This window comes from Coturnix japonica, chromosome 10 (assembly GCF_001577835.2).
Source record: "Coturnix japonica isolate 7356 chromosome 10, Coturnix japonica 2.1, whole genome shotgun sequence".
Classification (NCBI taxonomy): Eukaryota; Metazoa; Chordata; class Aves; order Galliformes; family Phasianidae; genus Coturnix; species Coturnix japonica.
Genome location: NC_029525.1, coordinates 16,931,406 through 16,958,567, shown reverse-complemented (window position 1 = coordinate 16,958,567; position 27,162 = coordinate 16,931,406). Strand labels below are relative to the sequence as shown.

At 51.8% G+C, this 27,162-nt stretch overlaps 1 protein-coding gene across 1 annotated transcript; it reads right to left on the bottom strand.

The window, feature by feature from the left end:
- Window positions 1–382: 382 nt before the first annotated feature.
- Window positions 383–26,844, bottom strand: SMAD6 (SMAD family member 6). Its single transcript, XM_015873400.1, has 4 exons — window positions 25,929–26,844; window positions 24,131–24,187; window positions 22,956–23,033; window positions 383–1,306 (listed from the first exon to the last, which is right to left on the bottom strand). Exons 1-4 carry the CDS (start codon window positions 26,548–26,550, stop codon window positions 765–767), a joined length of 1,299 nt encoding a protein of 432 aa, XP_015728886.1. The 5' UTR covers window positions 26,551–26,844; the 3' UTR covers window positions 383–764.
- Window positions 26,845–27,162: the final 318 nt, after the last annotated feature.

Here is a 27,162-nt window from a genome sequence, read left to right as displayed (position 1 = left end):
AGCACCGCAACCCACTGACCTGCACAAACATGAACAGGCACACACCTATTCATCATGACTCCATCATCACCATGTCTGTCTCCATCATTACCATGTCTCCATCACACTTTATCTCAGCACTTCTATGGCAGTTTTCCCTCTCACCTTCTGCTTGCTCCCTTCTCTTAAGCCGTCCTTATTTTCCTTATTTCCTTCCTCTCAGAGACAACTGCAGCCTGTTAAACAGTGACGGACAGCTTTGTAAGGACCTGGCTCAGATGGGAGACCCTCAGTGGTCACCCCTCTGCAAATCCCACCTGACTGCACAGCACCTGAGCAAACTCTGCTCTGAGTTTCAGTCAGGGGGGAAAAAAAAAGACCAAAAAAATTAAAACAAAAATTAGACAATTAAAAAACCCCCCTATAATGCGAATACTTTATTATCAATGAGTGACTGGTATTAGCTTTTTGTCTGGGTATTAATAATATTTCAAAAAAACCATACATCAAAATTAGGGCTTTTCTCTCCTATTTTTGCTGTGTAATTTTTTTTTCTTTAAATCTGTATTGAAAGAATTATATAAGCCAAAGTGCATTTTCTGTTTTTTGTCCATATACACATTGCACCATACATAAATAATTACATTGTAAAAATGACTCCATAATTACAAGTATAATATATATTTTCATATAATATATAAAACTTTATATTAAATCTAGGTAGATGATATTTGGGATAGTCTGTGTCTTTCTCTTTTTGTTTTCCTTTCGTCAGAGGCTGACCGTTATCGATTGTTACTGAGCAAGATCTCCAGCCAACACGGGCAAGAAGTGATGAACTGTCTCGAGTAACACGGCCCCCAGCCCTTGGCGAAGCTGATCCGCACACTGTTGGGGTCATAGGGCCCGTCCGCATAATCCAGCTCTGCAGTGTGCTGCAAGAGGCAGGACTTCTCGTAGTCAAACACCTTGATGGAATAGCCCGGCATCACCTTGCGCACTATCAAAGTCCTACAGTTGGGGATGTCCAGTGTCGGGGAGTTGACGAAGATGGGATGCTCGCTGCGATTGTAAGCCCACACACCGTCCGGTTCTTTGCTAAGTAAAATCCCGTAACCGATTTTACTTCGAGTCCTTCTCACAGTCTCGCTCCTGTTTTCCAGGTTTAGCTGTCCGAGGCAGAAGCCGTTTCCTTGAGGTAGGTCATAAAATATACTGACAGACTGTTCGTACACTGTGTAGAGGCGGCCGACGCGCGTCCGGTGCTCCCAGTAGGCCACGTTGCACCAATGGCTCCTCTTCACGGCATCGGGCGACGTGCTGGCATCTGTGGGGAAAGAAGAGCACAAGTCAGCTTTGCTCTGACCACCTCTGATTAGACAGGCACAGAGGGCAAATGCACGGCGATTCCCACCCACGAGCTCTGCTTATGAGAACAGAACTCAAGTTCAGCTCAAGGTCTGTCCTTCAACTCAAAGCTCGTCATCAACCCAAGGCTCATTATCAACTAACATCTCTAACGCAAAGCTTGTCCGTAACCCGAAGCTTGTATTTAATAAATTGTGTCAAATGCCACCAGGAAAGAAGGCTCAAGCAAAGCCTGGTGATTCAGTGGCCTGCTCTCCAGATCCCATGGAGCTCAACAATTCCTTCTGTCTAATTTACTGCTCAATCCTGCCTCCGTATGTCAGGATCCCACATACTCAAAGAGTTGTTCCCGTCACAGAATCATGGAATGGCCTGGGTTGAAAAGGACCACAATGCTCATCCAGTTTTGATCCTCCTTGTATGTGCAGGGTCACCAACCAGCAGACCAGGCTGCCCAGAGCCACATCAGCCCTGGCCTTGAATGGGGCATCCAAACCTCCTTGGGCAACCTGTTGCAGTGTGTCACCACCCTCTGAGTTTCCAGCACCAAAAGCCCATAGTGCCATGACAACCCAACAGCTGCACCATGGCTCAGTCACCCCTGAGCCTGGCAAATCCCAAAGCTCCTTCAGCATCCCATGGTGCCACACCCTCATTTCCAAAGGCCAACACTCATGGAGCCATGACGCTGGGGATGTCCATGAAGTGTTCAGATGAACAACCTGGCAGTATCTCCTTCATGTAATATTCTTTGACAGCAATGTGAGTGTTCCCACAGGGAGCATGAAACTGGAGAAGGCGTTTCTTGCCAATGGGGAGTAGTTTCTCTGAACTATATATGTCATCCTACAAAGCCATTGGAATTCTCTCCAGAACAAGAAATATCTTCTCTTTCTAGGAATTACATTCAATGAAGACAGGAGGCACAGAGTGCCAGAAATTTGCTCAAAGCTTACTGCAGTGTTTATGGTGCCTCCGGAAGGAACACGGGAACCTCAGCCCTGGAGAGGGCAAATTAACCTCTTGCTGGACATTAGCCTCACTCCTACCCCCAGTTAAAAGAAAATTGCTCTTGGATTTCAACAAGGAGCTCCGCAATGAGCCAGCCCTGCATTAAGCTCCCTGACAATATATCACGCGCCTGTGGCCTGCTGACCCCTCTGCATCCGTGCCATCAGCTCCGATTAACTCACACGTGGAGTGATGCCATTATTTTGCTTCAGAGACCCCATTGACGCGCAGGATTTCAAGCACATCCCCGCAGCCCCATTTCTTTTCAGGCTCAAATTCCCCTGGAGGGTAATGGGCTCTCCTCCCCATTAGCGATCTTTGAATTAAGCGGCTTTGTTAGAGTTTAACTTGAGTTGTAACTGTGCAAATTTAAGGGGAGGGAGGCGGGGTCGCTGAGCAAGAGAGGAGGCAGCAAAGCTGGCGGGATGCCCTTGGCTGTGGGCAACGCTCATGGTCCCCAACCAAGCCCTCCATGCTGTCCAAACCTCCCCCAAGATACCAGATCTCCTTCTTTCTCCCCACTGCCTGCTGCAACTATTTATAAAGCCCCACATGGGTGCCAAGAGCCCCATTTTGATGTGCATTTTCTCCAGATCTGGGAAAGAATTCCTGCAGCTGTAACAGACTTCAGCCCTGCTGGGAAAAGTTTACCAGCATTTATGTCCATCTGCCATGAAGGAGAAAAACATCATCTCTGCCCCCTAATTCTGGAGCTGATGTGCTGTGCCTCCTTATGCCCTGCAGCTAAACCCTACAGAGATGGCCAGGATAAAGGAGGACCATGCTTCAGGTGGGCTCTATTTAGGGATACTGAGGTTCAATAACAAAATGCCCCTGAGGAAGCGTTGCACCCAAGCACCAACAATACGTGGCAAAGCAACAAGGGAATGACATTTCCCCAAAAGGATGGAAACTATTCACTGCCATGCTGCAATAAGCTCCTCCAAACACTGCCCTTTGCTAACAACAAAGATCAGTCAACACAAAGGTTTTTCCCATTTTTTACTCTTTGGACAACAACTGGCATTTCCTTTTCCATTCCAGATCTCTCTGGCTGCCCAAGTGAACAACCCAAAGCACTCCAAATAGTTGGCAACTGCTGGATCGAGGTGCCATATCCACGCTCATCAATTAATTGATGCTCATCAATGCTGGCTGGGATCTGACTCTTGCAAAAATAAATCATGCTGCCTTGCAAAGCACGAGCCATGGGAACAAGGGGGTCTAGAGGAGGAGAGTCACGTCTAATTCTGGATTAGAAAACATCAGATTCCTAGTGCCCACATGACGCACTGAGATCTGGTGAGAAAAAGTTTTGGAGTCTCTGCAACACGTCGACCCTGGTTGCAAAAGCTTTATTTACCAAACTTTTGTCATTATCAAAAACCTGACGCCAACAGACTCACTGAGCTGAACATTCCTGAAACAAAACTGTCCTCGGCCACATCTGCACAACCCTCTGAAATGAAGAGCTTGGCATGGGTGAAAGCCAGTAACAACCCCTGGTCTACCACCATGCAGATGTCAAAGCAAGCAATCCCACATTTTGAGACATGAAACATTTGACAGAGTTCATAACCAATAAGAACAGCAGGACAGCAGGCAGGAAAGGTGCTGAGCACCTGAATGTCACCAGCAGGTACATCACAACACTCACCATCACCCTTCTGATAGAACATAAGATAGCTGAGATGCCCCCAGTACTGTTCCCAAACGCCAAATGTTGCTGCTGTCCCATCCAAGTGTTGCTGGAGGAGCCACAGACGAGCTCGGAGCTTTTCATCTGGGGCCCAAAGGCTGGTAGCAATTACTGAGCTCTGCATCTGCTTAACCTCCCAGCCTCCATGGAGCCCCACATACCCATCAGGTAAGGAGGTTTTTTTCTTTTTTTCATATCCCACTTTTTAGAAACTCCCATTTTGTCTCTATATTTCCTTTAAGAATGAGGTAACTTCAAAACTCAGGTTTCCCCATCAGTTGAACGAATTAGGAGAGAAGGAGCAGAATTATCAGATAATTTAAGCTGGAAACGATCGCTAAGATCACCAGGTTCAACCTCAACCCAGCCCCAGCACACATCCCTCCCTAGACCATGCTCCCAGGTGGTTCCCATGGTGTTTTGTGAGTTAAGGTACCCAATTGGGGGGGGGGGGAGCAAAGCAGGAGGAAAGCAGCACCTATGCTCCAGGAACATCTGCCTTTTGGGCATCCCCAAAGTGCCACATCTGCTTTCCAGGAACTGGAAACATTTAAGTAAAGATGCTGATATATCATGTGCTCCAAACAGGGAAACACTTTTAATATCTTTTGTTTCAGTGCACCTAAACTATGAGATGCCTTATCAGTGCACAAATAAAACACTCTGAGAAGAAATAACTTGGTCTCACTGGAGAAGCCCTGCCCCAAGGACCCTCCTGGTGCCGGGCTGGGTTCCTCACCTCCTTTTATCTCCCGGTGCACTCAAACAAACCCTGGGAAGATGAACTCATCTTACAGCCCTGACATAAAGCAAGCACTTTAGCAAGCCCCTCATACAAGGGGGCCTGTGCTGTGTCTTATCCGCTGCCAAGTATTAGTTTCGCCTCCAGCTATTAGCCGCTACCACTCAGCAGACAGCAGGGGCAGCCGGCAGAAAAGCAAGCCCCCTGCAATTTAAATAAATATCCCATTTCTCCTCCTCTTTTTCCACGCTGCCCTTTATGCACAGACAAGAAAACACACTTTTTCTTTTTTTCTTTTTTTTTTCCCCTTTCCTTCTTCCCTGGAACAGAGCCGTGCTTGTTGCCTCCCTTTTTGAAGAAAGGAAAACATTTCAGTCCTGCCGTGCCTCCCTCGATGGTACACGCCGCATTTCTAACAACTATCATTGTAGGCAGCTCCAACTCACAGCTACATTTTGGCTGGCGTCAGGGCTATCTCCCCCATCAAAGCCACCTCCATCGATCCCACGTACAGACTCAAACTCTGGCTCTTGTTTACTCATGGGCTCGTTCCTCCCAGTCACCATTTCCTCTGCTGCAGCGCTGCCTTGCAGCAGGCACATCCAGAAGGAAATTCAAACAATCTGAGATTAAAAAAACAAGATAGGAAGCGAGACGGGGGAATCAAAACCAGAACTTCATGGGGAAACGGTCTCAGGCAAGTGGGAGCCAGGTAGGAGGAGGTGTGCAGAAAGCAAATGCTGTGCTTGCTCCGTATGGAGAGTGGAGGTAAAAAAAATAAGTGGAGGTTTGGGGTGTTTGTCATTGGACAGCACATGAAGCCACTGGGGCAGTTCAAAGCAGTTTGTTAAAGGAGAAAAACAGGCTCTTTTCCCAAAGCACAACGCTGTGCTGTCCCTGCCTGCTGTGTGATGCTGCTCTTAAGGGCAGGGTGGGAACCATGGGCAGATCGGGTGTGCCACTGAAACACTGACCCGTGCCAACAACGCTGCTGGTATCAGCCCTTGGTGGCAATGGGGCCCCAGTGATATATGGCTGCAAATAAGGAAAAAGGGGTAAAAAATGAAGTGGTGCCCCAGTGGCCCCAAGTACCACCCCCAGCAGCACACCATGTATTCTGTTCACTTACTGCTTTGAGGAACACACAGATTTTTTTGCACCAATTCCTCATCAAACAGCCCCGAATCACACAAGTTGGTTTTTCAAACAGAGCCCACCATGAACAGCAGCCCCCCCTCCATTGCCATCTTGTTTGTGGCTTGTTCAAGACACTTTGTCAAGCCACCCAAGGAGAGGAACGCATTCAAAGAAAACTGTCAGCAAGCTCCAAACATGATGGGGACTCCAAGCATGTCTGGGCACCTTGAGGGATCCCAGCTGGCTGCTGAGGGGATGAAGAGGGGCAATCCATGTCCCCAAGACTCTGTTTGTGTCCCATGTTCATGTCCCACCTCTCTGCAGCACTCTTGATTCACTCACTCCCATGGCCCCATGGCTCAAGCACACCTGATGGCCAAGCTCTTCCCACCATTTTATCCCACCTTGAGCCCTATTAGATACAAACTCAGCCTACTTTTCCTGCAGCCCAGGAGCGTGTTTGTAGCTCAGCACATGGCAGCAGGATGGCTCACTGTGAACGAGGTCCAGATAAAAAGCCTGGCACAAGGAACACACACATTTCCCAAAAAGCTTTTAACAGCTCACTGGGGAGCCATCAGCTCAAAGCCCTGATTAATGCCCTTAGAAACAAGCTCCCGGGGTAAGGAAGAGGTTAAAACTTTCCACAGCATAAATGGAATTTTTATGGCCCTGCAAAGGAAAAAAAAAAAAATTAATTGTCAATCTGCCCCTGCAAAGCTCAAACCATTTTCGCTAAGCCAATATACTTAAAATACCTCAGCCTTACAAGTTTCAGCTGGAATGTGTCACCCAGCCCCCTGGGAGCCCAAGGCTGCAGCCAGCAGAACAGGATGCCCAGACTGGGACAGCCCTTGTGCCAACTGTCCTGCCCATCCATCCCTTGCTGGGATCACTGGGGTGGGATTCCAAAGACAATTTCCCAGCTTTTTATGTTCCATGTCTTGGCTTGCAGCTGCTTCATCAGCCCACAGGAAAGCTCCAACGTTGGCTCTACTGTACGTATGTAAGGTGATGGCCAAAGTCCACCTGCAAACAGATGGAGGTGACCATCCCATGGTGGTTCTGTGACACCTGAGGTGTGCTGGCATCCAAGCAGAAATCCACATGAGGACAAGGGCAGCTCCATCCCTTTCTGGATGAGTCAAGAAACTACAGGAGGACAGTGGGCAGCAGAATGGGAAAAGGCAGCTGGGTGGCAGCAGGAGGTTGGATGGCTGTCAGCTTCTCCCTTTACCTTCTCCTTCATGCCCAGAATCACTGAAGGGTGCCTGAATATCCCAGCTTTAACCAAGACAAACTCACTCCCTGGAAAGGTCTCCAGCCAACAGCCACAGCCACTCACAAGGACAGCACTCTACACCTTCCCTATGTTAAAACCACCACGCTCTCTGCCAGGCTGCTGGTTTGCAGGGCTGGCAGAGACACAGAGGTTCAGCCTTACTCACACCCATAACTAAACAAGAACGTGACCTCCTATTGTAATTAATCTGGTGTCACTGCCATTGTGTCCAAAAGGGTCCCAGCTCCTCCATCCCCAGCAGGAGGTCCTGGTGATGTCCTCCTCCTGCACCCCTTACTTTGGACCACAGCTTTGGTGCCCCCCAGCCTCTTTCATGAGCCTATTTAATTCGTTAACCCAGCAGATGATTAACTCAGAAGAACACTTGCGCTGGGTTAATTAATTAAATTAGTTCAAAAAATAGGGTCTGGCGGGCAAAGGAGCCAGTGGATGAGGCGCGTGGAGAGGGCTGGGGGAAGGGGGGACATTTCCATGGCAGCCTGAGAAACAAAAGCAACACAGGACAGGAGCCAACGCCAAGAATGGGGATGAAAACAATTTTCTCTGCATAAAGAAACCACTCTGTAAAATCATCAGCTCATGCTAATTTCTTATATCCTTCAAAGAAAAGCACATGCCATGTTTAGTTCTGCCCTGGAATTTGTAAGCATCACTGGTTAAGTTATTTTCAAGCTAAACTCAAGTGGTTTCTTTCCAATGCTCTCTCTCTATCCATTCAATATGCACTCCAGACTATGTTTTAAGGTATTTTAGCAGCTCACTTTTTCATTTTCCACCTCCCCTGCGCAGTTTCCAAAGGTCTTTTCAGCCAAAGGTGAAAAAAACCTACAAAGCAAACAAAAAAAGAACCCAACCATTTAGAAGCACCACTCGTGTCTTTCCCACTGACGTTTTTAGGCATCACTTTGGAAGGCAACATTCAAGGAGATCTCGGAGATTTCTTAGGGTTGAGCATTCCCAGGGTAACCTCAGCTCCTGGGCTGTGCACGTGGCCGTGCTGTGCCTGGCACACAGGGCTTAGCACAACAATGTAAATACCTCTTCAAAAGCAGCCCAAAACGTAATCACCTGCAGTTGCTGCCAATTATAAAAGCACCAGACCTGTCATCAGCTCAAATTTGGCTGAGGTTCCCCCCCCCTCCAGCTTCTGGAAGGCAGCCTTGGGTATGTCCAAGTCCTGTGAAGTCCTAGGGTTAGGGGCTGCTCAGACCAACCTCCCACTCCCACAGGAGTCTTCCCACCCCTGTCCAGTAGGGGTTGGCTTTTTTTTTGCTGGGTGCGGCACAAAATGCACTCAAATGAGGATAAAAGCCTCATTCCCTGAGGGCCGTCTGTAGGAAAGGAGTCTGAGAGGCTGTGACAAAGAACTGGGGAAAAGAAAACCCTTTTTTTTCACTCTTGAGTTGAGCATCTTCTCCAAGTGACCACAGTTTAAAAACTTGGCAGATCCTGAGCCCTGCTGAGCCCTGCTCACTTTCAAACCCATTTGCTGCTGCTGGCTTTGGGGTTGGCAATGTCAGAGCAGCTCCCCGTGCTCTCAAAGATCCCCAGCAATGCTCCTAGGGAGGAAAATCATCCACTCTATGGCCAGAGCTGGAAACTGCAGCAATGCAGAGCATCCCACAGTAGAGATTCTGGAAAGGGGCGTTCATGAATAATAATAGTTTTTGCTTGTGGAGCAGTTTCACTCGAGAGCTTCAAAGCATTTTAAAAGCAAGACCTAATTAGTAGGTTCCTCTGAAGAGAAATGGGAACAGTTCTGCTCTGTTGTGCCCCGCAGGCAGAGCCCACAGCTCCATGACCAGTTCTGAGCGCTGCCCACTTCCCAGCAGCACCAAACCAGGGGCTTTCCGCCTGTAACAGCTGTGGTGATGGGTCATGGAGCTGCTTTGGGGAGCTGGATGCTGATGTGCTGAGAGCACTGGGGCTGTGAGAGCCTCTAAGGATGCTCCAGCCCCACACTTGGTATAATTCCTGCAGCACCCGCACAGCAGCAGGACCATGTGAGATGCTGGAAGCATAACCCTCTGCCATTACCCACTGGAGGGTTGGAGCTCTTTGATCTTTAAGGTCCCTTCCAACCTAAGCCATTCTATGACTCTACAACAGAAGAAGAAAACCAGTGGATATTAAGAAGGGCATTCTTTTGGATAATCCTTCTGATTGATGGATGTCTATACCAGGCCATCCTGCAGAAGCCACACCAGGTAAAATCCATCTCCCACCAGCCCCATATTCCAGCTCAGCTTCTTCCCTTCCCAAAATCTGCTCTTTCCAGGAGGTCAAAGCCCAACAGTTCCCCAAGATCGAACCTCTTGATCCCCAAAACTCCTACAAACTGAGATCTGCAGGCCAGAGCCTTAGTACCACCCTCTGTCCTCAAAAGGACTCTGCTTTTCACTTCCCTGCAACCTTCCTAATACCCCCCAGCAGCCTTTATATAGGTTGCTGTTTTTCCTTTTTTTTTTTTTTTCTTCCTTCCCAGTGCCCTTACATATATGGGAACCAGGCAGGGGCTGAGAGTGGAATGGAAATTCAGGCTTTGTTCTCACTGGCCAAAGCCCAAGATCCTTCCCCAGATAAAGCTCCCAGCCCTGCTGGCTGAGCCAGCCTCACCAGACCGGGCCTCCTCTGCTCTCATCTCCTCTCAGAGCTTTTGCTGCAGAATTTAAGGATCCAGTGAGCCTTCATTTTGCAAGGAAACAACCCCCACTGTGCCGAGCTGAAGGGGTAAAACCTGCCAGGAAGGTGCCGGTGCTGTTATCTGGTGGAGATAAACACAAAGCCATGGCGATGCAGACGGCTCCTGCCCTCCCTCACCCACACACCGGCGCAGGGAGGGACGTGCAGAGGGCTGCGTGCGTTGTGTCTGCACCCACACAGCCAGATTTTCCGATAGCCGCTTCATGGATTGATGTGTAAACATTTTCTGGGGCTATTCCAGCCCTTCCCTGCAGCAGCAGCTCGCTCCACCAACACGCTCATGGCCAGCATCCATAGGCTCTCACTCCCACTTCAAGCAAAGACTAAACAATGACTCAAGAATCTCAGGATCCGCGCTCTGTGCTGGTCCCTCACCCCAGCAGCCTGGCAGTGGGGCTGCTCCTGCCTCCCATTCCATGAAACCCACAACACTGGCCATCCTGCAGCAGCACAGTGAGAGCCTCCCTGAGTCCCTGAAGGCATCTCCCGGTGATGTCCCATCCCTCACTGAGGGTTTGTGCAGGGCGAGCGGAGGTGACTCACTCTCATTACCCTCCCTGGCCATGCAGGACTTGTTTTCGTTATGGAAAACCACAGTTTCTTTTAAAAAATAAAAAATAAACCAACCAAAATACATACAAGTCAGTGGGATGCATCCTGTGCTGCCGCACGAATCCCAGCCACCCCAACACTCCTGCTTGCCTTTGGATGGTCAAACACCATGGAAGCAATGGAAGTGGAAGGTGTGTGCTGCATCAGATACCACCATCAGTGACAGCCCCATTAGCCCCATTTTAGGGGATAAAACAGAGAAAGAGCAGGTCAGGCTCTTGGTAAAATCAAAGACAGGGAGATTACCAAGAGCAGAGCTTCGTTCTGGTTAATGAGCTCAAGAATGCACGCCCCACACTCAGCCTAGTGCTAATGGAGGAATGCTGAATACTTCTCCCCTCCAGGGAAACTGAGCTATAAAGTGAGGCTTTTGGGGGGAAATACATTAAAAACACAGCTTGTCAACCACTGCAAAGAGACTCATGGCTCTTTCTATTCCCCTGGAGTTCCTCTATACAAAATACACACTTGGATGTAAAGAAACCCCAGCTGAAAACTGCCTGAAGAATGACTGAGTGTAAAAATTCTTTGCAGAAATGCACTCACAAAGCAGCACATTTGCAGCTCCGGATGCTTTCCTCCTTTGGATCATTTTGCTCATGACTGCAACGCTTCAGACTGTTTGTGATGGGGAGGAGCGACACGGGAAGCCTCAGCCTTAAACCTCAGCCTTTGCACGGCACAAACAAACCACTCTATGGACGCTAAAAATTCAGTCGTGTTGCTGTGCTCGAATCCTTAAACTGTTAAAAATAGGAAAGAAACTGCACAGTTCACATATTTTATAAAGCTGGGTTAAATCAACATCTGCAAAAAATATCCCCGTTAAACGAAATAGCAGGATTTCATTAAGTAAATTGCAAGTTGGCAAAAATTCTGAAAGAAAGGGAAAAAGCCACAGCCAGCCCCATAATTTAAACCTTATTTTAACTGTGACTGCATGACTGCAAGAGGCTGCATTTCCAAAGAGGGTGGGGGGGGAAAAACAACATCTGAAAGAAAGGCCTCTGCTGCCCACCTAAGCAATACCTTTGGGGCCGGTGCACACCCCACGCTGGGTACCAGTGGTTCAGGATGCTGGAGCAGGCAGGGCATCGCCTGCCCTCCAGGCCACTGTTCCAAACCTGCCAAGCTCCTTTCCTGCCCAGGGTGACTCACTTGGGATAGGCTGTGCTCTTCCCACAGCTCTGGCCAAAAAAAATCCCCTGTGAGAGGGAGCCCTGCGGGGACCGGGGACAAACCGGGGAGCACTGTGCCCCAGGGCCACCTCACCCAAGGTGAACCCAGCATGGCACCAATTCGAGCAGCGACCCCAGACCAACAGGGAGAAATTCATATCCCACCCAAAAGCTCCTGCGTCCAAGGAAGCGCCCCAGACACATCACCGCAGCTGGCAAAATCTGGCATTCAATGAACCCCTTTGCTTTGGAAATATCAGCTCATGGGGCTAAAAACCTCGAAATGAAACCTAAGAACAACAGGCCCGATAGGCAGACTTGGAGCAAAAGAGGAGAGCTTTCACAGAAGGCACAATTCTTTTCTTGCAACGTTTTGGCTCCGCTGTTTTTCCTGGCATGGTGAGGCTGGATTTATTTTGAAGGGCTGTTTGCTGCACACAGAGCCCAGAAAGCAGCGACCTGATTTCCTTTTGGGTCTAAACATCCGTTTGCTGTGCAGGCAGGAGGAAAATAAACGAAACGTGCATCTTGGGAAGTGCTGCTGGGGAGCACCCAAGAGGGGCTGCCAGCACCAGGGCTGGGATGAAAGAGGCAGCACTGCTCAACTGCAAAATGCAAACTGATGGCACAAGGAACACTCACCATGGGGCAAACTGCAAGGCAAAGCAGGCAGGGAGCTGAGCGCTGCAGAGCTTGCCCCAGGGCATGGCCCAGTGTGATCTAGCTCTGCTCTGCCTGGGGCAGCCCAGCCTAAGGCATGGCATCTGCTTTGGGTGCTGCAATGTAGGAAGGACAGAAAGCTGTGAGATTGCTTCCAAAGGAGAGCAACAAAGACAGGGAAGGATCTGGAGGGCAAGGCGTGTGAGGAGCAGCTCAGGTCCCTTGGTTTGTTCAGCCCTGGGAAGAGGATGCTGAGGGGATGCCTCACAGCAGCCTACAGCTCTATCACAACCCTACAGCTCCATCATCCAAGGAGGCTGTGGGTGCCCCATCCCTGCAGGCATTCAAGGCCAGGCTGGATGTGACTCTGGGCAGCCTGGTCTGGTGGTTGGTGACCCTGCACACAGGAGAGGGTTGAAACTGGATGAGCACTGTTGTCCTTTTCAACCCCAGCCATCCTATGATGATCATGACCCTACCGCCTCCTGCCCATGGCAGCCTGCAAACACAAGGACTACCAGCCAAAGCTGCTGCTGTAGGTGCAGTTCCCCACCTGGGCTGCCCCCGTCCCCATCCCTTGGGCACAGAACCCCTTTGAAATGCCCACTCCTCATCCACCACCTCCTCTCAGCCCAGGCCACAGCCAGCCCAGCCCACCGCCATGCTTCTCCATTTCCTGGCTTTGGAGGATGCAAGCCAGGCCATTAACATTATTTATAGGTTCCTGTGCATGAGTTTCCATTTGTTTGTCTGCTTAAAAACAGTGAGGTGAAAAAAAATAAAAGAGAAGACATTCCTGGAGGTCAGACCATTAGAAAAAGAAATAAGAAAGAAGCAAACGATCTGATGGGCCCAATGCAGCAGCAGCTCCTTCAGAGACATAACAGAATTTCCTTAAATGCTCGTTCTGTAAATATTTAAGCTACTTTATAAGATTTTTACAATGTACTTAGGAAGCGTAAATCTCCGCAGCGGAGCACGGCACGTCGTCAGTGTGGCACATGCTGGGATGTTTGAGCAACACAAACATGGACATCTCCCATGTTAACACTGGACTCTGGGCCAGGAGGGCACAACCATGATGCTGCTGGGATGGAGGGGGCCTGTGGAGCTCAGGGTCTTCCCAGCAGCAGAGCAAGGAGGAAATAATTACCTTCACCCCCCAAACAGAGGGTGCCTATGTACTGCACTATTATAATCCCCTGTACAGAACAATTTACAGCTGCATGCTGGCTGCTGGCTTCAACCCAAAGCCAAATATCTGCCCATTGGCTTCTGCACACACAGCACCTGAGATGCCTTCTCACAGGTGAGTGTTCCCTCGTGATGGAAAAACAGCATCATGCAGACTGACGCATCCACAGTCAGGGTGGTTCCCATATGGAAACGCGGTGTAGCTTTATGAGCTCTGCTTGGATACGGTGGTTTCTACCTCACATTCTCCCAATAAATGCAGATCTTCTCAACTAACCAACACACACAGCACTTCTCCTTTGCTGTCATTTAGGTGTGTCTGAGGCAATGACAACAAATGGAAATGGAGACCTGGAAGTTTATTCGCATCGTCACAGATGACAAAGTGCAAAGAAAGCCCAGAAAAGAACTTGGATGCAAGTTCAAACACTGACGGTCTAAAGATGAAAGGGTGCTCTTTGATTCAGTGTTTAAATAAAAGTTTTCTCCTATTAAATCACTTAAACATTTTTGCATTCCTCACATTTCTAGAAGCACTGTTAGCTTTTATTTCTTATCCTACCCCAGCGCCCTCAGTGACCACTGCTATTGGAGGCACTTCTCCCATTACCATCCTGTTTTCATCCAAGTTAATTCTTCCTCACTACACACAAGGTGGCCAGCGTCTGCTCAAAGCACTGTCCTGAAATTCTCTGTAACTCAATGGACTTCACGGAGTTGTATTTAGACAGCTCTAACTCGGAGCTGAGACTGTTTGCTGCTCTCATACCATCCATCTGCCTTAGGAGCTACTGGCTGCCCCACCAGCTACAGAGGAAGCCCAGGTCATTCAACATCTGCCATCAGCAACACGAAACAGCTCCAACAAGCCTAAATTCCCCATGTAATTTCTCCTAACAATGCAATTACATCAAAGACAAGGGTCCAGACACACAGATTTTGGCCACGGCACTTCAATGCCTGTGAAATGACAAAGGCAACCTGTGCCCTGCCACCATCCTGATGCTGGGGAAGCTTTTAGATGCTCAAATGACCAATGGCCAAAAGCCTTTTTGGTTTGAGAAGCAGGGGCTGATGGCACCATGTGGTGATGTGAGCTGGTTCTGCTCCCACTACAGAAACGGCATTTACCAGCAACAGCACAAAACCCAACAGCTCCAAACTCAAACAGCACAGAGCTCACTAAATAGCAAACAGGGGGGTCAGGAGGGAATGGATTCAGGACCAGAGCCATCCTGAGGGTTGCCAAAGATGGCTGCAGCTGTCTGCAATGAGCCCAGCAGGGATGAAGGGCTGCAGCCAGGGACTGTGGTACAGGAGGATGCCATAAGAACAAAACTGAAGGCTGGGAATGGGTTGGGAATTGATGCAGAAGCACTTGCAGGGCACCACCAGCCACAAGCACCTCACGACCTGTTCATCTCCACGCCACATGCCCGGTTTCGTATGCAAGTCCCACCTGCATGAAGGCTCTGAGCATCCCCCTGCGCCCAGGGCAGGCTGGTGAGCCCCAGGCACCAGCAGTACTCGGTATCACCCCCTGCAGACACCACTGCCCCAAAGGAAGAAGTGCAGGGCAGACAGTTGCCTCATACCAAACCTGAGCTCATCTCTCCCTCCATGCAGGTCTTAATGAAGTCAGCAGGCAGCACTTCACAGAATCATACAATCTCAGAATGGCCTGGGTTGAAAAGGACAACAGTGCTCATCCAGCTTCAACCTCCTGTTATGTGCAAGGTCACCAACCACCAGTCCAGGCTGCCCAGAGCCACATCCAGCCTGGCCTTTCCCTGTTCAGCAGTGAAGGTGCTGCTCACAACACTCTTATCCCAAACCCAGCGATCTTTGAATGGCACTTTTTATTTTTTTTCCTCAAAACACACTTTTGCTGACATTTCCCTTTCATTAAAATAGCTCAACAATGGGGGGAAAAGCAACTCACGACGCACATAGGATCTTTACCTTACTTTGTACTCAGAGGAATTTCCTTCATCTCCTCCAGAGTGGAAGTTTCCACCGACCCCCAGCTCACGTCACACGCGACGTGCAGCTCAGCAGGAACTGGGCTGTTCTCTTTTTGCATGGTAAGGCTGCACACCTTTGGGGCCAGGTGTAAAGGAGCTGGGACAGGCAGCTCCCAATGGGCAGCATGGGGGTGATGGTGGGTATCAGCTTCCAGCAGTGCTGTACAAGCCCCCAGATAAAGCCCAGCGCAAGTGAAATTCTAGCATGGATTCCTGTGTTGGGAAGCTCCTGCTGTACATGAAGATGGGTCGAATGATAAAAAGTTCTGTGCTGGTGCCTGGTTCTAAATGCAAATCATCACCTAGCTCACCAAGAAACACCCTCAGTCCTCCACATCCCCCAGAGGTTGCAGCATCTCCAGTTCAGAATCTCAGAATGGTTTGGGTTGGAAGGGACCTTAAAAGCCATCCAGTTCCAACCCCTGCCACGGGCAGGGACAACTCACACCACACCAGGTTGTCCACAGCCCCAGCCAACCTGGTCTCGGATGCTTCCCTGGGCAGACCCTTCCTATATCTAACCACACTAACCCCTACACTGCTGCATAGCCATCCTCAGATCAGATTCCTGCACTGGTCCAGGAGGGCCAACTGCAACAGCCTTGTACAAGCACCCCAAGCAGCCCCGCTCTGCCTGCAATGAAGCAGGGGAGCAGATGGAACACATGGGTGCAGCACATGCACATCCTCACCTGCACTGCAGGAACCTATAAGATGGACAAAAAGGCCCCCAGCCAGGTTGAGCATCCATCCCTAACCTCACCCAGCTCTAGGTCCCAACCATAAAAGCAGCTCCACCAGAGCATTATTTATTTGTCTGAAGTCACAATTACTTCCAGCAGCAGCAGGGTGGAAGGATGCAGCATGTGAGACCCTGGGCACGCCGGCACCGTGCCAGCCTCAGAAATGGTTGGCAGCCAGCAGAGCAGCCACCCGTTCCTACTGAAATGAGCTCGTTACTGCTAATTCTTACCGACTTCCCAGTCAATTCATAAAGTTCAGTTGTTTTTGTTGTTGTTTGTTTGTCAACTTCTCTTTTCATTTTCTGCAGAAACGTAATCTCAAGGAGTGCTGCTGAGACACATGGAGGGGAAGGCACCCAGTGCTCCCCACCAACAGCTGTGACATGGTGCAAGGATGGATCCCCAGGGCTTTAAAAATAACTTCTTGGACAAGTCAAACCAACACGGACCAACCCCAGCAGGGCTGCACCACCTGTACTGAGCACAGGACTGGGAGCAGCCAGTCTAGCCCTTATCCATTCACTTCCATTCTGCAAGCATGAAGACTCTTAAGTCAAAGTAAAGCACTAAGCGTGAAGCAAAGCACTGCACAAACCCCCATTTCCCTTCGTGCAGAGTTTTACTGAGGTTTCCACTGACCTTCCATCCACAAACATCTCATTTCCACACGTGGAGCAGACACAGACATCATGGCAATGACACAACTCTGTTCAGTCAGTGTGGGCACAGCAGAGCCAGGGGTGCTCACAGCCCCCAGGGCCATGTCTACCTTCCCTGCAACCCACCAAATGCATTTTGCTCTTTACTGAGTAGACCAACAGCAAATTGCATCACTCTGTGTGGAGTAAAGCAGTTAAAAAACAAACTTCATGAAAAAAAAAAAAAGTCTTTAACATTCTTTGGCTCCCTGAATGGAAAAATCTCAGCAAACGAGACCTTAATAAATGGAAAGAGCTGAAAAAACGGCCCTTCTGCTGGCATGTTTTGCTCCTTCTAATGGGATATAAAGATAAAAACTGATGCCGTGCTGCAGTAAGGAACCCTCCCCACACCCTGCCCAACACCAGAGCCCCACAGCTGTGTGCACAAAGGAGCAATGAGGTTCCCAATGGGGTGCCATAATGGGATGCAGGCACTGCAACATCAAGGATGCTCTGCAGGACATCTCCAGCTCCTCTTCCAGCCTCCACATCCCAGCTAACAGCAGCTACGTGGGCACCCAAGGCAAGGGCCAGCTTGCCACTACCAAGTGCTTGGAAAGCGCTTTGGCCAGGCTGCTCCCAGCACCCATGTGCAAGGCAGAGGCAGAAGACTTTGTTCTGTGAGGGAATTTGGGTCTGAACACCCCTGGGATGGTTCCCACCTCCAGCTAAAAAGGACCTGCAGCATTTTTGGCCCCTGCAGCACAGACACACCGATGCCGCTGGGCTTTCTAAACCTGGAAAGGGCCAAACAGGCAGCAGCAGCCAAGCAGCACCTTGCAGCCTTTGAGCAGGAAGGGAGCAGCTTTTCACTTCTGAGTGCATAAACAAGCAGCACTCCAGCAAGGCAGGTCTACCCATCAGCTCTGAAGGATGGCTGATGTTTTCCTCAATGTTTTCCCCAATTCTTTTCCTCCTTCCCCCATTACAGGCACCTCAAGCCCCTGCTTGGCTGTGAGCATCCTCTGGAGGCACAGCGCAGGGCAGGAGCGCAGAGAGGACAGGAGCAGCCTTTGATGCACACACAGCCCACAAACTTCAATCGCTTTGCTCAGCGCCGCGGATTTAATAAGTTATTTCCATGGAAAACCTTTGCAACTGGGTTATGAATCAAGCCTATAAACACCTCTTGCTCATCAAAGAGCCATGCAAAAAAAAAAAAGAAAATATAATAATAAAAAAACCCTATGACTGTAACTGTGAATGCTCGCCTCTCTCTACAGGTCCCCATCAGCAGCCAAAATTCCCCTTCAAAACATTCACTGCTTTCAAAGGCCATAAATACTCGGTGTCCAGGATCCTGCGAGCCCCTCACAGCAGCACAGTTCAAACAAAGCCGTACCATCAGATAGGCACTGCCCAGAGACACAACCCCAGCGACATCAAAGGCACTTTTACTACCTAGAAAGCCATATGCCGCTCCTAATAGGCTGCAGGAATGTGGTGTTTTGGCTACAAAGATTAGACTAATTTACTTTTAAGTAACTTGCTCACTTCCTGATGTTTCTTTTTTCCCCCTTTTCTCTAAGCACGATGCTCGGAGAAGTGAAGGCTGTGATTACTCTGTGATTCAAGGCCAAACATCACAACCACTCACGAACCACAGACAAAAACACGTTTTACTGGGCACTGTGCTCGCTCCAAGTGCTTGCATGCAGAAATGGCCCTGCCAGCAGCTCACAGCCAGCACAGTCCAGGTAAGGGCAGGAGGAGAAATGCAACCAGCCCTCCTCTACAAACAGGGGCATGAAATGCAAAATCCAATGCAATGCTCCCAGCAAAACACTGCTCCAGTGGTCACACTGTCACCCTGCAGACCGCTCCCTGCTGCAGGATGGGAGCAGCCCCCTTGGGTTCACCTCACAGCATCTCAGTGTGCCCCAGATCCCCACTGGGATCAGGGTGATGCAGGATGCCTCCAATCCCAAAGCGTCCCAGCTGCATTCACTCCACAGCATCCTACTAGCTTCACTGCAAGGAATCCTCTGAACATCCCAGGGAGTTGTATGCACACAAATCCGCAGTGCAGCCGTAGTCCCTGCATTATGCACAAGGCCCAACACAGGTGAGACCGCCCTTCTTCCATGCATGGTACAACGCACCAGCTCTGGTTGTTCCCTTCTTATGCCCTTCATCTGGAATGGTCACCACATCTCCAATCCATATTTTTCCAAGTGCTGTGCTGGAGGGCTGAAGCAGGAGCAGCAGAAGAGGAAGGACACTGCTCCAAGGGAAGCAAGGCAAGAGGCAGATTCCAGCTCTGCAATCCATCCCATGTACCCAGTGATGCCCCATCACTCCCAGCCCTGCAGTTACCTCCCATGACATTTTGGGAGGCCATGGCATTCTCACACTGCACTCCCCAAGAACAACCCTTTCTTGCTGAGCAAACCGCCTTTCTTTGCACTCAAGTTCCTTTCCCCACCTCCATCCAACCCCCCTGAGCTCTCTTCAACCCCAGCAAAACTCATTTCCCCACACACATCACCAACCTGGCTCAGCTCTCAGTTTGAGGACAAAAACCCTTGCACTACAAGCTCGCAACCTGAAGGCTATTTACAGACAGGCATTGCTTGCCTCAAAAACCCCTCCACGGCCATATGGCCACAGCTGGAATCACACCCTCTGTGTGGGATGCAGGGCACACAGGACCAAGCACTGTAGAGAACAGACTCAGTGCTTTCCCAATGGGTCAACCACAGCCTCCAAAAGTGAGTCTGGGAAACTCCAATGTCTTTGGCCCTTCTGTGGGTGGAGGAAACAAAACCATCATCATGCACTGGGAGAAGCCCACCCAGCTGTGGGACCATCGATCTTCACATCTCCTCCCCATGAAGGGCATCTCTCTGAGCTCCCCAACCCCCTGGGCAAGAAAGAAGCACAGGAGTTGGCATGAAGGGAAAGATGCTGCACTGCACCCGAGCATCCACAGCAGCATGAGGAGAAACCTCCCCAGAACTCCTCTCCAAAGCACACTGGAAAATAGATGCGCTTTTATTTCCCACTGGCAAACTAAAAGTATGGAGGAAAAATGTTTAATATAAAAACATCTGACAAAGCACCTCCAGGATGTATTTTTTTGCATCAAAGAAGTAGCTCTTGGCAACGCGCGCTGCTCTGCCGAGGAAAGCTTTTAGCCAAACCCTGATTGTTACAGACTGCTCCGCGTCAGACACGCCAGCGAGCCTGCAGTTAAATGGGAAAGAAAAAGGAAACCAAAAGCACCGCTGGCCCAAACAAACATCTGTCTGCGATTACTCTGCCCATACAGATACGCCCAGATCTGCCTTTAGAATGGGGGCAGGAGGAGCTGAGCCCAGTGCCTGGTCCCCACCGGCGTCCCCATGGGAAAAACATCACCTCTTCTCTGAATGGTAATGGCACTGTCCCTCCCCCTGCCTGGAAAGGGCAGTGTTTGCCCAGTTTCCACACACATCCGCCTTACATATTTATAGGCTTTTTTTTTTTCCCCTTTCCTACTCCTAACACAGGGGATCTTCATAAATTTCCTTGTTAGCATAAATCCTCGCAGCCTGTTATTTCTGGGGGGAGAGGATGAGAGACGTTCACTTTCTCCATTCAGTGGGTTTGAAAATATGTTTCCTTGAGCTCATCCTACACACTGCTGGAAGCAGGAAAACCCCGCAGTGCCCCCTCCACAGCCAGCCAGGGGCATGGGACAGCCCCACCTCCCACTGCCATCCATGCAGCTCTCCATCCTACCGAGCCTTGGGCACAGGAGATGTCTGTCCTGGCTCCCTCTCTCTTGTCTATGCCACCCACCCCCCCACTTTACCCTACAGATGCTGCCAGCCTGTCCCATGGGGTTGAAACTCTTCAATAGCCTGAACAAATTGATTCCAAACCACCCCGCAGTGCTCTCCACTCTCCCCATTTCCCTCAAGGAACACCAATGCACCAATGCTTCCATTGGCTCCCACAGCCTCCAAAGGATCCACCCTGCCCCGCAGCCAACAGGGACTGCATCCCACAGCACTGCCATGGCACTGCCTGCAGCAGAGCACAGTGCCACCATGAATGACCAGGATGCCAACATCTGGTATCTTTACAGATGTGTGGGGCTGAGCCTATTAGGAATACACAGCAGTGCCATGCGTTGGGGATATTCCATGGCCTTTAATAGGGTCATTTAGGTCTGTATTGTTCACCAGTGGCACAGAGCTGCCACCAGCAGTGCCCTGCTCTCCCCAGAGTCTGCCCCACTGAACCCCCTCCATAAACCAGCATTCCTCCTGCAGGTCTGTCCCATGAGCACACCCCAATCAGCCCCAATGTCCCCAGGCATGGGCTGGAACTGCTCTGGAGCAACACCTCCAACTTCAAGGCTGGGAAATCAGGGATTCACCTCCAAGCACCGGCAGCACCAGCACGGCTTGGCAGACCTCAAAGCTGAGGACCATGGCACACCTGGGGACACCACCCATGCTCAGAACCACCCGGTCCCATCCCAGCAGCTCAATGACAGCTCCTCCAGGCTTTAAGAGCAGCTCATAGCCCTGAGAAGGTCTACTTCAAAAAGAGCCACCTTGAATTCCTCCACATATCACAGAGATGAGCTTTTTTCACGCTAACGTTTCCTGCCTCAGAGTTCATCAAGTAAAGAGGTAAGAGAATGGGGCTCTTTGTTATCCAAAACTGAACTCTGTGGTTTTTGTAGGAAAAGCCTTTTTGATGATCAAAGCCGGAGCAATAAATAGCAGCAGCCTCACGCCAGGTCCAAAATTCACTTATTTTTGGAACCCGAGTTCAAACACACTTTCGGTTCCCTCAGTGCCCACAGCACACACTGACCAAAGGAGAACCAGCACACAACCACAGCACCATGCCTGCACCCCACAGCTTTGTTCCTTCTGGCAACGACACGCACGGGTTAACTCCAGCACAGCTCTTATCCTCTTTCAGCCATCAGAGCACCGGGGACAAATAAATCAGGCAGCCCCAGACTCTTATTAAAAGTTGCACCACTTGGAAGTACACCGGGGGAGAGCAGGGATCTGGTTTCATACAGTCCCGGTCACATGTTATCATTGCATTGTTCGAGTCGAGTTCAAAATCTCTCCTCTCTCCCCAAAACCCACCAGATGTCCCATAAAGAGCTCAGCCGCGATGGGAGCTAAACCATGACATCCCCAGGAACTTCTGCTTTTAGAACTGCGCCGCTGTCATTAATGGCTCTGATCAGGTTACAACAAAAGCTGCGGGTTGTGCCGAGCACGCAACCAACACACACTGCAATGGGGGCCCTTGTGGGGAGATGCTGAGAAATCCCCCCATGGGAAACGTGCCACAATGTAGGGTCATACCACACCGTACTGCTTTGGTGCTCCATAAAGCAATGCAGCAGTGCCATCTGCTTGAGCATCCCCACCTCAGCTCTGCTCCAAACCAAGGCCCTGGCACAGGGATGGGGCTGACCCCACAGCAGGTCCCTCCTGGCTGCCCACTGGACACAGCAGCACTGGCATCTCCCCAAGTGCCACCAGACACTATTGACAGCCACAGCCCCAGGCCACCGCAGGAGGACAAAGCCAGCTCTGGGTGCCACAGTGCAGGAGCCAACCCAGCAAAGCTCTCCCCAACGTGATGGGGAGCTGCTGCAGGTAACACCACAACAGCCATGTGGAATCACTGGATCATAATGGATGGAAAGACCATGGAAACCATCACATCCAACTGTAACCACATGGACAACCACAGCAGTGCCATCTGCTGCTGCCACAGCACCAGTGACACACACACATCCCCAACGTGAGCACCATCACAGCACCTGAGCTCTGAGCAACCTCTCCCCCTCCTTTTCCCCCCATTGACACCAAGGAGCACCCCAAGAACACAACACCCACCGCCCTGCCCCAGTCCCAGAGCGCGCAATCTGCCAACCTGAGAACTCCCCGGGTGTGATGTTGGGTGAGTTTGTCGCCTCCGTTTCAGTGTAAGACAACGTGGAATCCGAGAGATCTGCAAAGAAACAAACCCAAAAGGGCCCATTTAGTCCTCCCTGTGCTCGGCAGCCCCCGGCCCCATAGCACCCCCCCTCAGCCCCACACCACGCACAGCAATGCCCCGACTGCCCCAACCACAGACAGAACTGCAGTCGGGCTGATCCAACAAGTAGGAACTTGGTGCTTACTGGATAAGGTTACATTAAGCCTCTAAACAATTCATAGTTACTATACTTAATTATCACCATTAAAATTCTTGAAGCTGTTTATTCTTGCTTCCTTCCTTCCTTCCTCTTTGCTGAAGCGAAGGAAACTTTGTTTTAACAAGTTAAGAGTCTTTGTTATTCTCTCTTGCTTACACCCCTCTAATTAAGTGCTCAACTGTTTGCTCAAAGATTAACCATTCTTTTCCCAGCCCCGCGGAGCACACTGCCATCCCAGGCTGTTGTTTTAACAAAGCCAGAGGCACTCCCCCCACCTTTCCCAAGCAACTCCTGCAGGGAATTAACTCAGGAAGGGGGTAAGCAAGGAGGGATGAGGGCTTTTACCCCCCCACACCTTTTATCCTACTCCTCCACCCCTCCCCCAAGACCAAACCAACAGCCATCGCTCCACTACTGCACTCCTGTATCCCTGGCACATCCCGACACGACGACTGCAAACCCTGAGCCCTTTGCTCCTGATTTACTGCAGCAAGAAGCACGCAGGGTCAGGAAGCAGCCGGGCTGCAGGCACCCCGAGCAGGAGCACAGCACTGCATGCACCCCCTGCCACTGCCCACCCCGACTGCTCTCACTCTGATCTTCCATCTCCCACAAAAGCAAAACACCCTCCCCAACTCAGCCAGCGCTGCCCGCAAAGAGCCCCCAGCCCAGCCCAGCCCTGCAGCAGGAAGGGCAGCAGACACGGCGCTGCGCCACAACCTCTCATTACGCCTTCATTAAAAATAGCGCTGCGTCTTATTTTGGAAGATGTGCGTGCGTCGGCACGGCAATTTGCTGTGATAAACGGCCTTCATTAATTTCACAAAGCTCCTCAGCTGACGCCTGCCCAGGAACAAGGAGCAGCCCCGACAGCCCGACCACGCGGGGCAGGAAGGAGCGCAGCACTTACCCAGTGGCTTTTGCTCGTCGTTAGGAGACAGCCGGGAGTAGGGAGGTGGCGGAGACTCTGGGAAAACAGAGCTGTGTGTTAGCACTGCGGATGGGCCACCAGCAAAGCCCTCCGAGCCCCGAGGTGCCCCCACCGTGTCCCACCCCACTGCACAGCTCAGCAGCGCGGTGCTGCCACGCATTGCAGGGCCGCTGCTGCCAGCCATAACTCGGGGCTGTACACCGGGTCAAGGTCCTCCAGTGTTTTTATTTCCACAACTGCAACTTGCTGAGATGCACCACCTGAGCTCCGTGCAACCCCCAGCACTGTGCAACCCCCAGCACTGTGCACACAGCGGCTCTGCTGCAGCTCAGAACACCCCCCCACACACACACTGCTCCGAGTTACAGCCCTAACAACGACCTCAGCATCCCCCCGCGCTGCTCTGCAGCCACCTACTGCTTCCCAAAAACACCGCACTCCTCCGGGGCCGTGCACTGAGAGCCCTGCGGGCTGCAAGGTGCTTTGAAGGGCTCAACAGCCCCCCCAAAAAGTGGATGCAGCAGAAGCTGTGCATGGGACACCGCACAACAACCGCTGCAGGAAAACAGCTCGGAAAGTTCGGTGGCTGCCGAAATCAAAGCGACACACTCCTGCTCCAGGAGCACAGAAGTTTCTTTCAAGCAAACGATGCAAAGACAGGAGGGGACAGCGCGTTGGAAAAGGAATTTTAAATAATAATTAAAAGAAAAAAAATGAAGGGACGCGGAGGAAGGTCGTTCGGGGCGTTCAGATCGGGGAGAAAAAAAACAAGTTCATAAAAGCGGAGCCCCACGCAAGGCCGAGCTGCGGCCCCACGGCCCCGGGGCGCTGCGGCTTTAAGGCGCGGCGGGGACCGCCCGGGCGCGATAAGCGGAGCCAGGCGGGAGCCAGGCTGGCGCCGGCGGCGGGCAGGCGGCGGGGGGCGGCCCCGCATGGCGGGGGAACCCGGGGGGGAGGGGGAGAGGAAGAAAAAGGGAAGGGAAAAATAAGGGGAAAAAATATACGTAAAATTAAAGAGAACTAAACAAAGGATTTTTTCTTTTTTTTTTCCTCCTGGAAGAAAAAGTAGCGCTGGGAACGCAGCTCGCGTTAAGGCATTCCCTGACCGCAGCCGAGCCCCGAGCATCGTCCCGAGCAGCGGGGATTCCAGGATTCCGCTTCCTTCACCCCGAGTTTGGGGATCCCCTCAGCCCTCAGAACTGCAGGGACCGCATCTCCGACATCAAACGTGGGGAGTCCGTCCCTGACCGCCCCAGCCCCAAACACGGAGGGGTCCGCTCTCCATGCCCCCAAAGCGGGGAACCTCATCTCCTCCAGGCCCAAACTCTCCCCATGTTCCTCCCCACATTCCCAAACAGGGGAGCCTCATCTCCCCCAGTTACCCAAACCAAACCCCAAACAGGGCAATATCCTCCCTCCTTACCCACCCCGTCCCAAACTCGGGGACCTTTCCCGCAGGTCCCCAGATCTGGGGTCCCTCCAGTTTGGGGCTGAGAAAAACAAGGTCCCTCTATCTCCCCCAGCCCCAAACGGAACATCCCCTTCCCCACGAACCCAAAGCCCAAACACGGTAACCTCACCCTCCTGGCCCCATAATGCTGGGTCCCACATCTCCCCCAGCCCCGATGAGAGGCTGAGGAACCCAATCCCCACGGCCCCAAACAGGGTGTGGGGGGAGGGAGAACCCATTTCCTACAGCCCTAAACGAAGCACGTGGCGACGCTCCCGACCCCCAAACGAACAGGAATCCATCCCCCCCCCCCGCCCCAACGCTCACCTGGCCCACAGAGCCGGCTGAAGTGGTACGGATTGCAGCACACGGTGGGGCCGTCGGCCGCCCCGAAGCTCTGACACTCGCACAGGGCCTTGAGCTCGGCGGGGTGCTGCAGGTCTGGCCAGCGGAACAGCTTCCCCAGCAGCAGGTGCGGGGGGGCCGCCTGGCCGCCCCCCAGTCTCAGCTCCCCGCGGGCCACCAGCACGCAGCCGCCCGGGGTGCCGCCGCGAGACTCCACCGCCTGCAGCAGGCTGTGCAGGGAGCGCTCCTTGAGCCGCTTCAGCAGCGCGTAGGTGACGGCCTTCAGCTCCCGCTCCAGCAGCACCAACCGCGACCGCGCTTCGCCTCCGCCCGGCCCGAGGGGAGAGGCGCCGCCGGGAGGAGGAGGGGGTGGAGGAGGAGGAGGCGGCTCCGGGCCGGGCCGCTCCGCGAACAGGCAGCAGCGCACCGGGCGGCCCTCGCCCTCCTGCGCCCGGCTGGGCTGTGCCATGCGCTGTCCCTCGGCCGTCACCGCCGTCGCGTTCCGCTCCGAGCTTTGGCCGTTCCCATCTCCTCCGTCCCTCTCCGGGATAACGCGGCTCCTCCAAAGCCGCCGCACCAGCCCTGAGCGTTTGGACCTGAACATACGATACGAGGGCGGCCCGGGGCTCGCTCCGCTCCGCGCCTCTATCTCCTCATCGCCCGTCCGCCGCCTCCGCCCCCGGAGCCGCCGCCCCCGGAGCCGCCCGCAGCGCCCGGCCCGCGGCGGGGCCGCACCATGGGGGAAGGCGGCGGCGGAGGGGATGGGGAGCGCCCAGCGGGGAGGGCATAGGCGGGGGGCATAGGGGGGGGCTCAGGGAGCCATGGGGACGGGGGGGCCGGCCGGGGGGCAGCGCCCGGGCATAAAACGGGGGAAGGAAAAAGAAAAGCGGGAGGGGGGGGGGGGGGGGAAAACGACGGGGGAGAAAATTAAAAAGGAGGCGGCGATGAGGGCGGAAAAATGGAATAATGGAAGAGGAGAAGCGGGGGAAAAAATCCTCAAAAATAATAATAATAAAAAATAAGAAAATAAAAAGGAAAAAAAATGAAAAAGGCGAATTAAAAAATAAAATAAAAAAAAATACACAAAACCCAACAGGAGCAGCAAAACGAAGCCGAGGAAAGGAGGATCACAAGGCGAATGAGGAGAAGCCCGTTGAGACGCCGCTCAGCCCCGCTCCGCTCCGCCGTGTCCCGCTCACTCCGCTGCTCTCCCTGT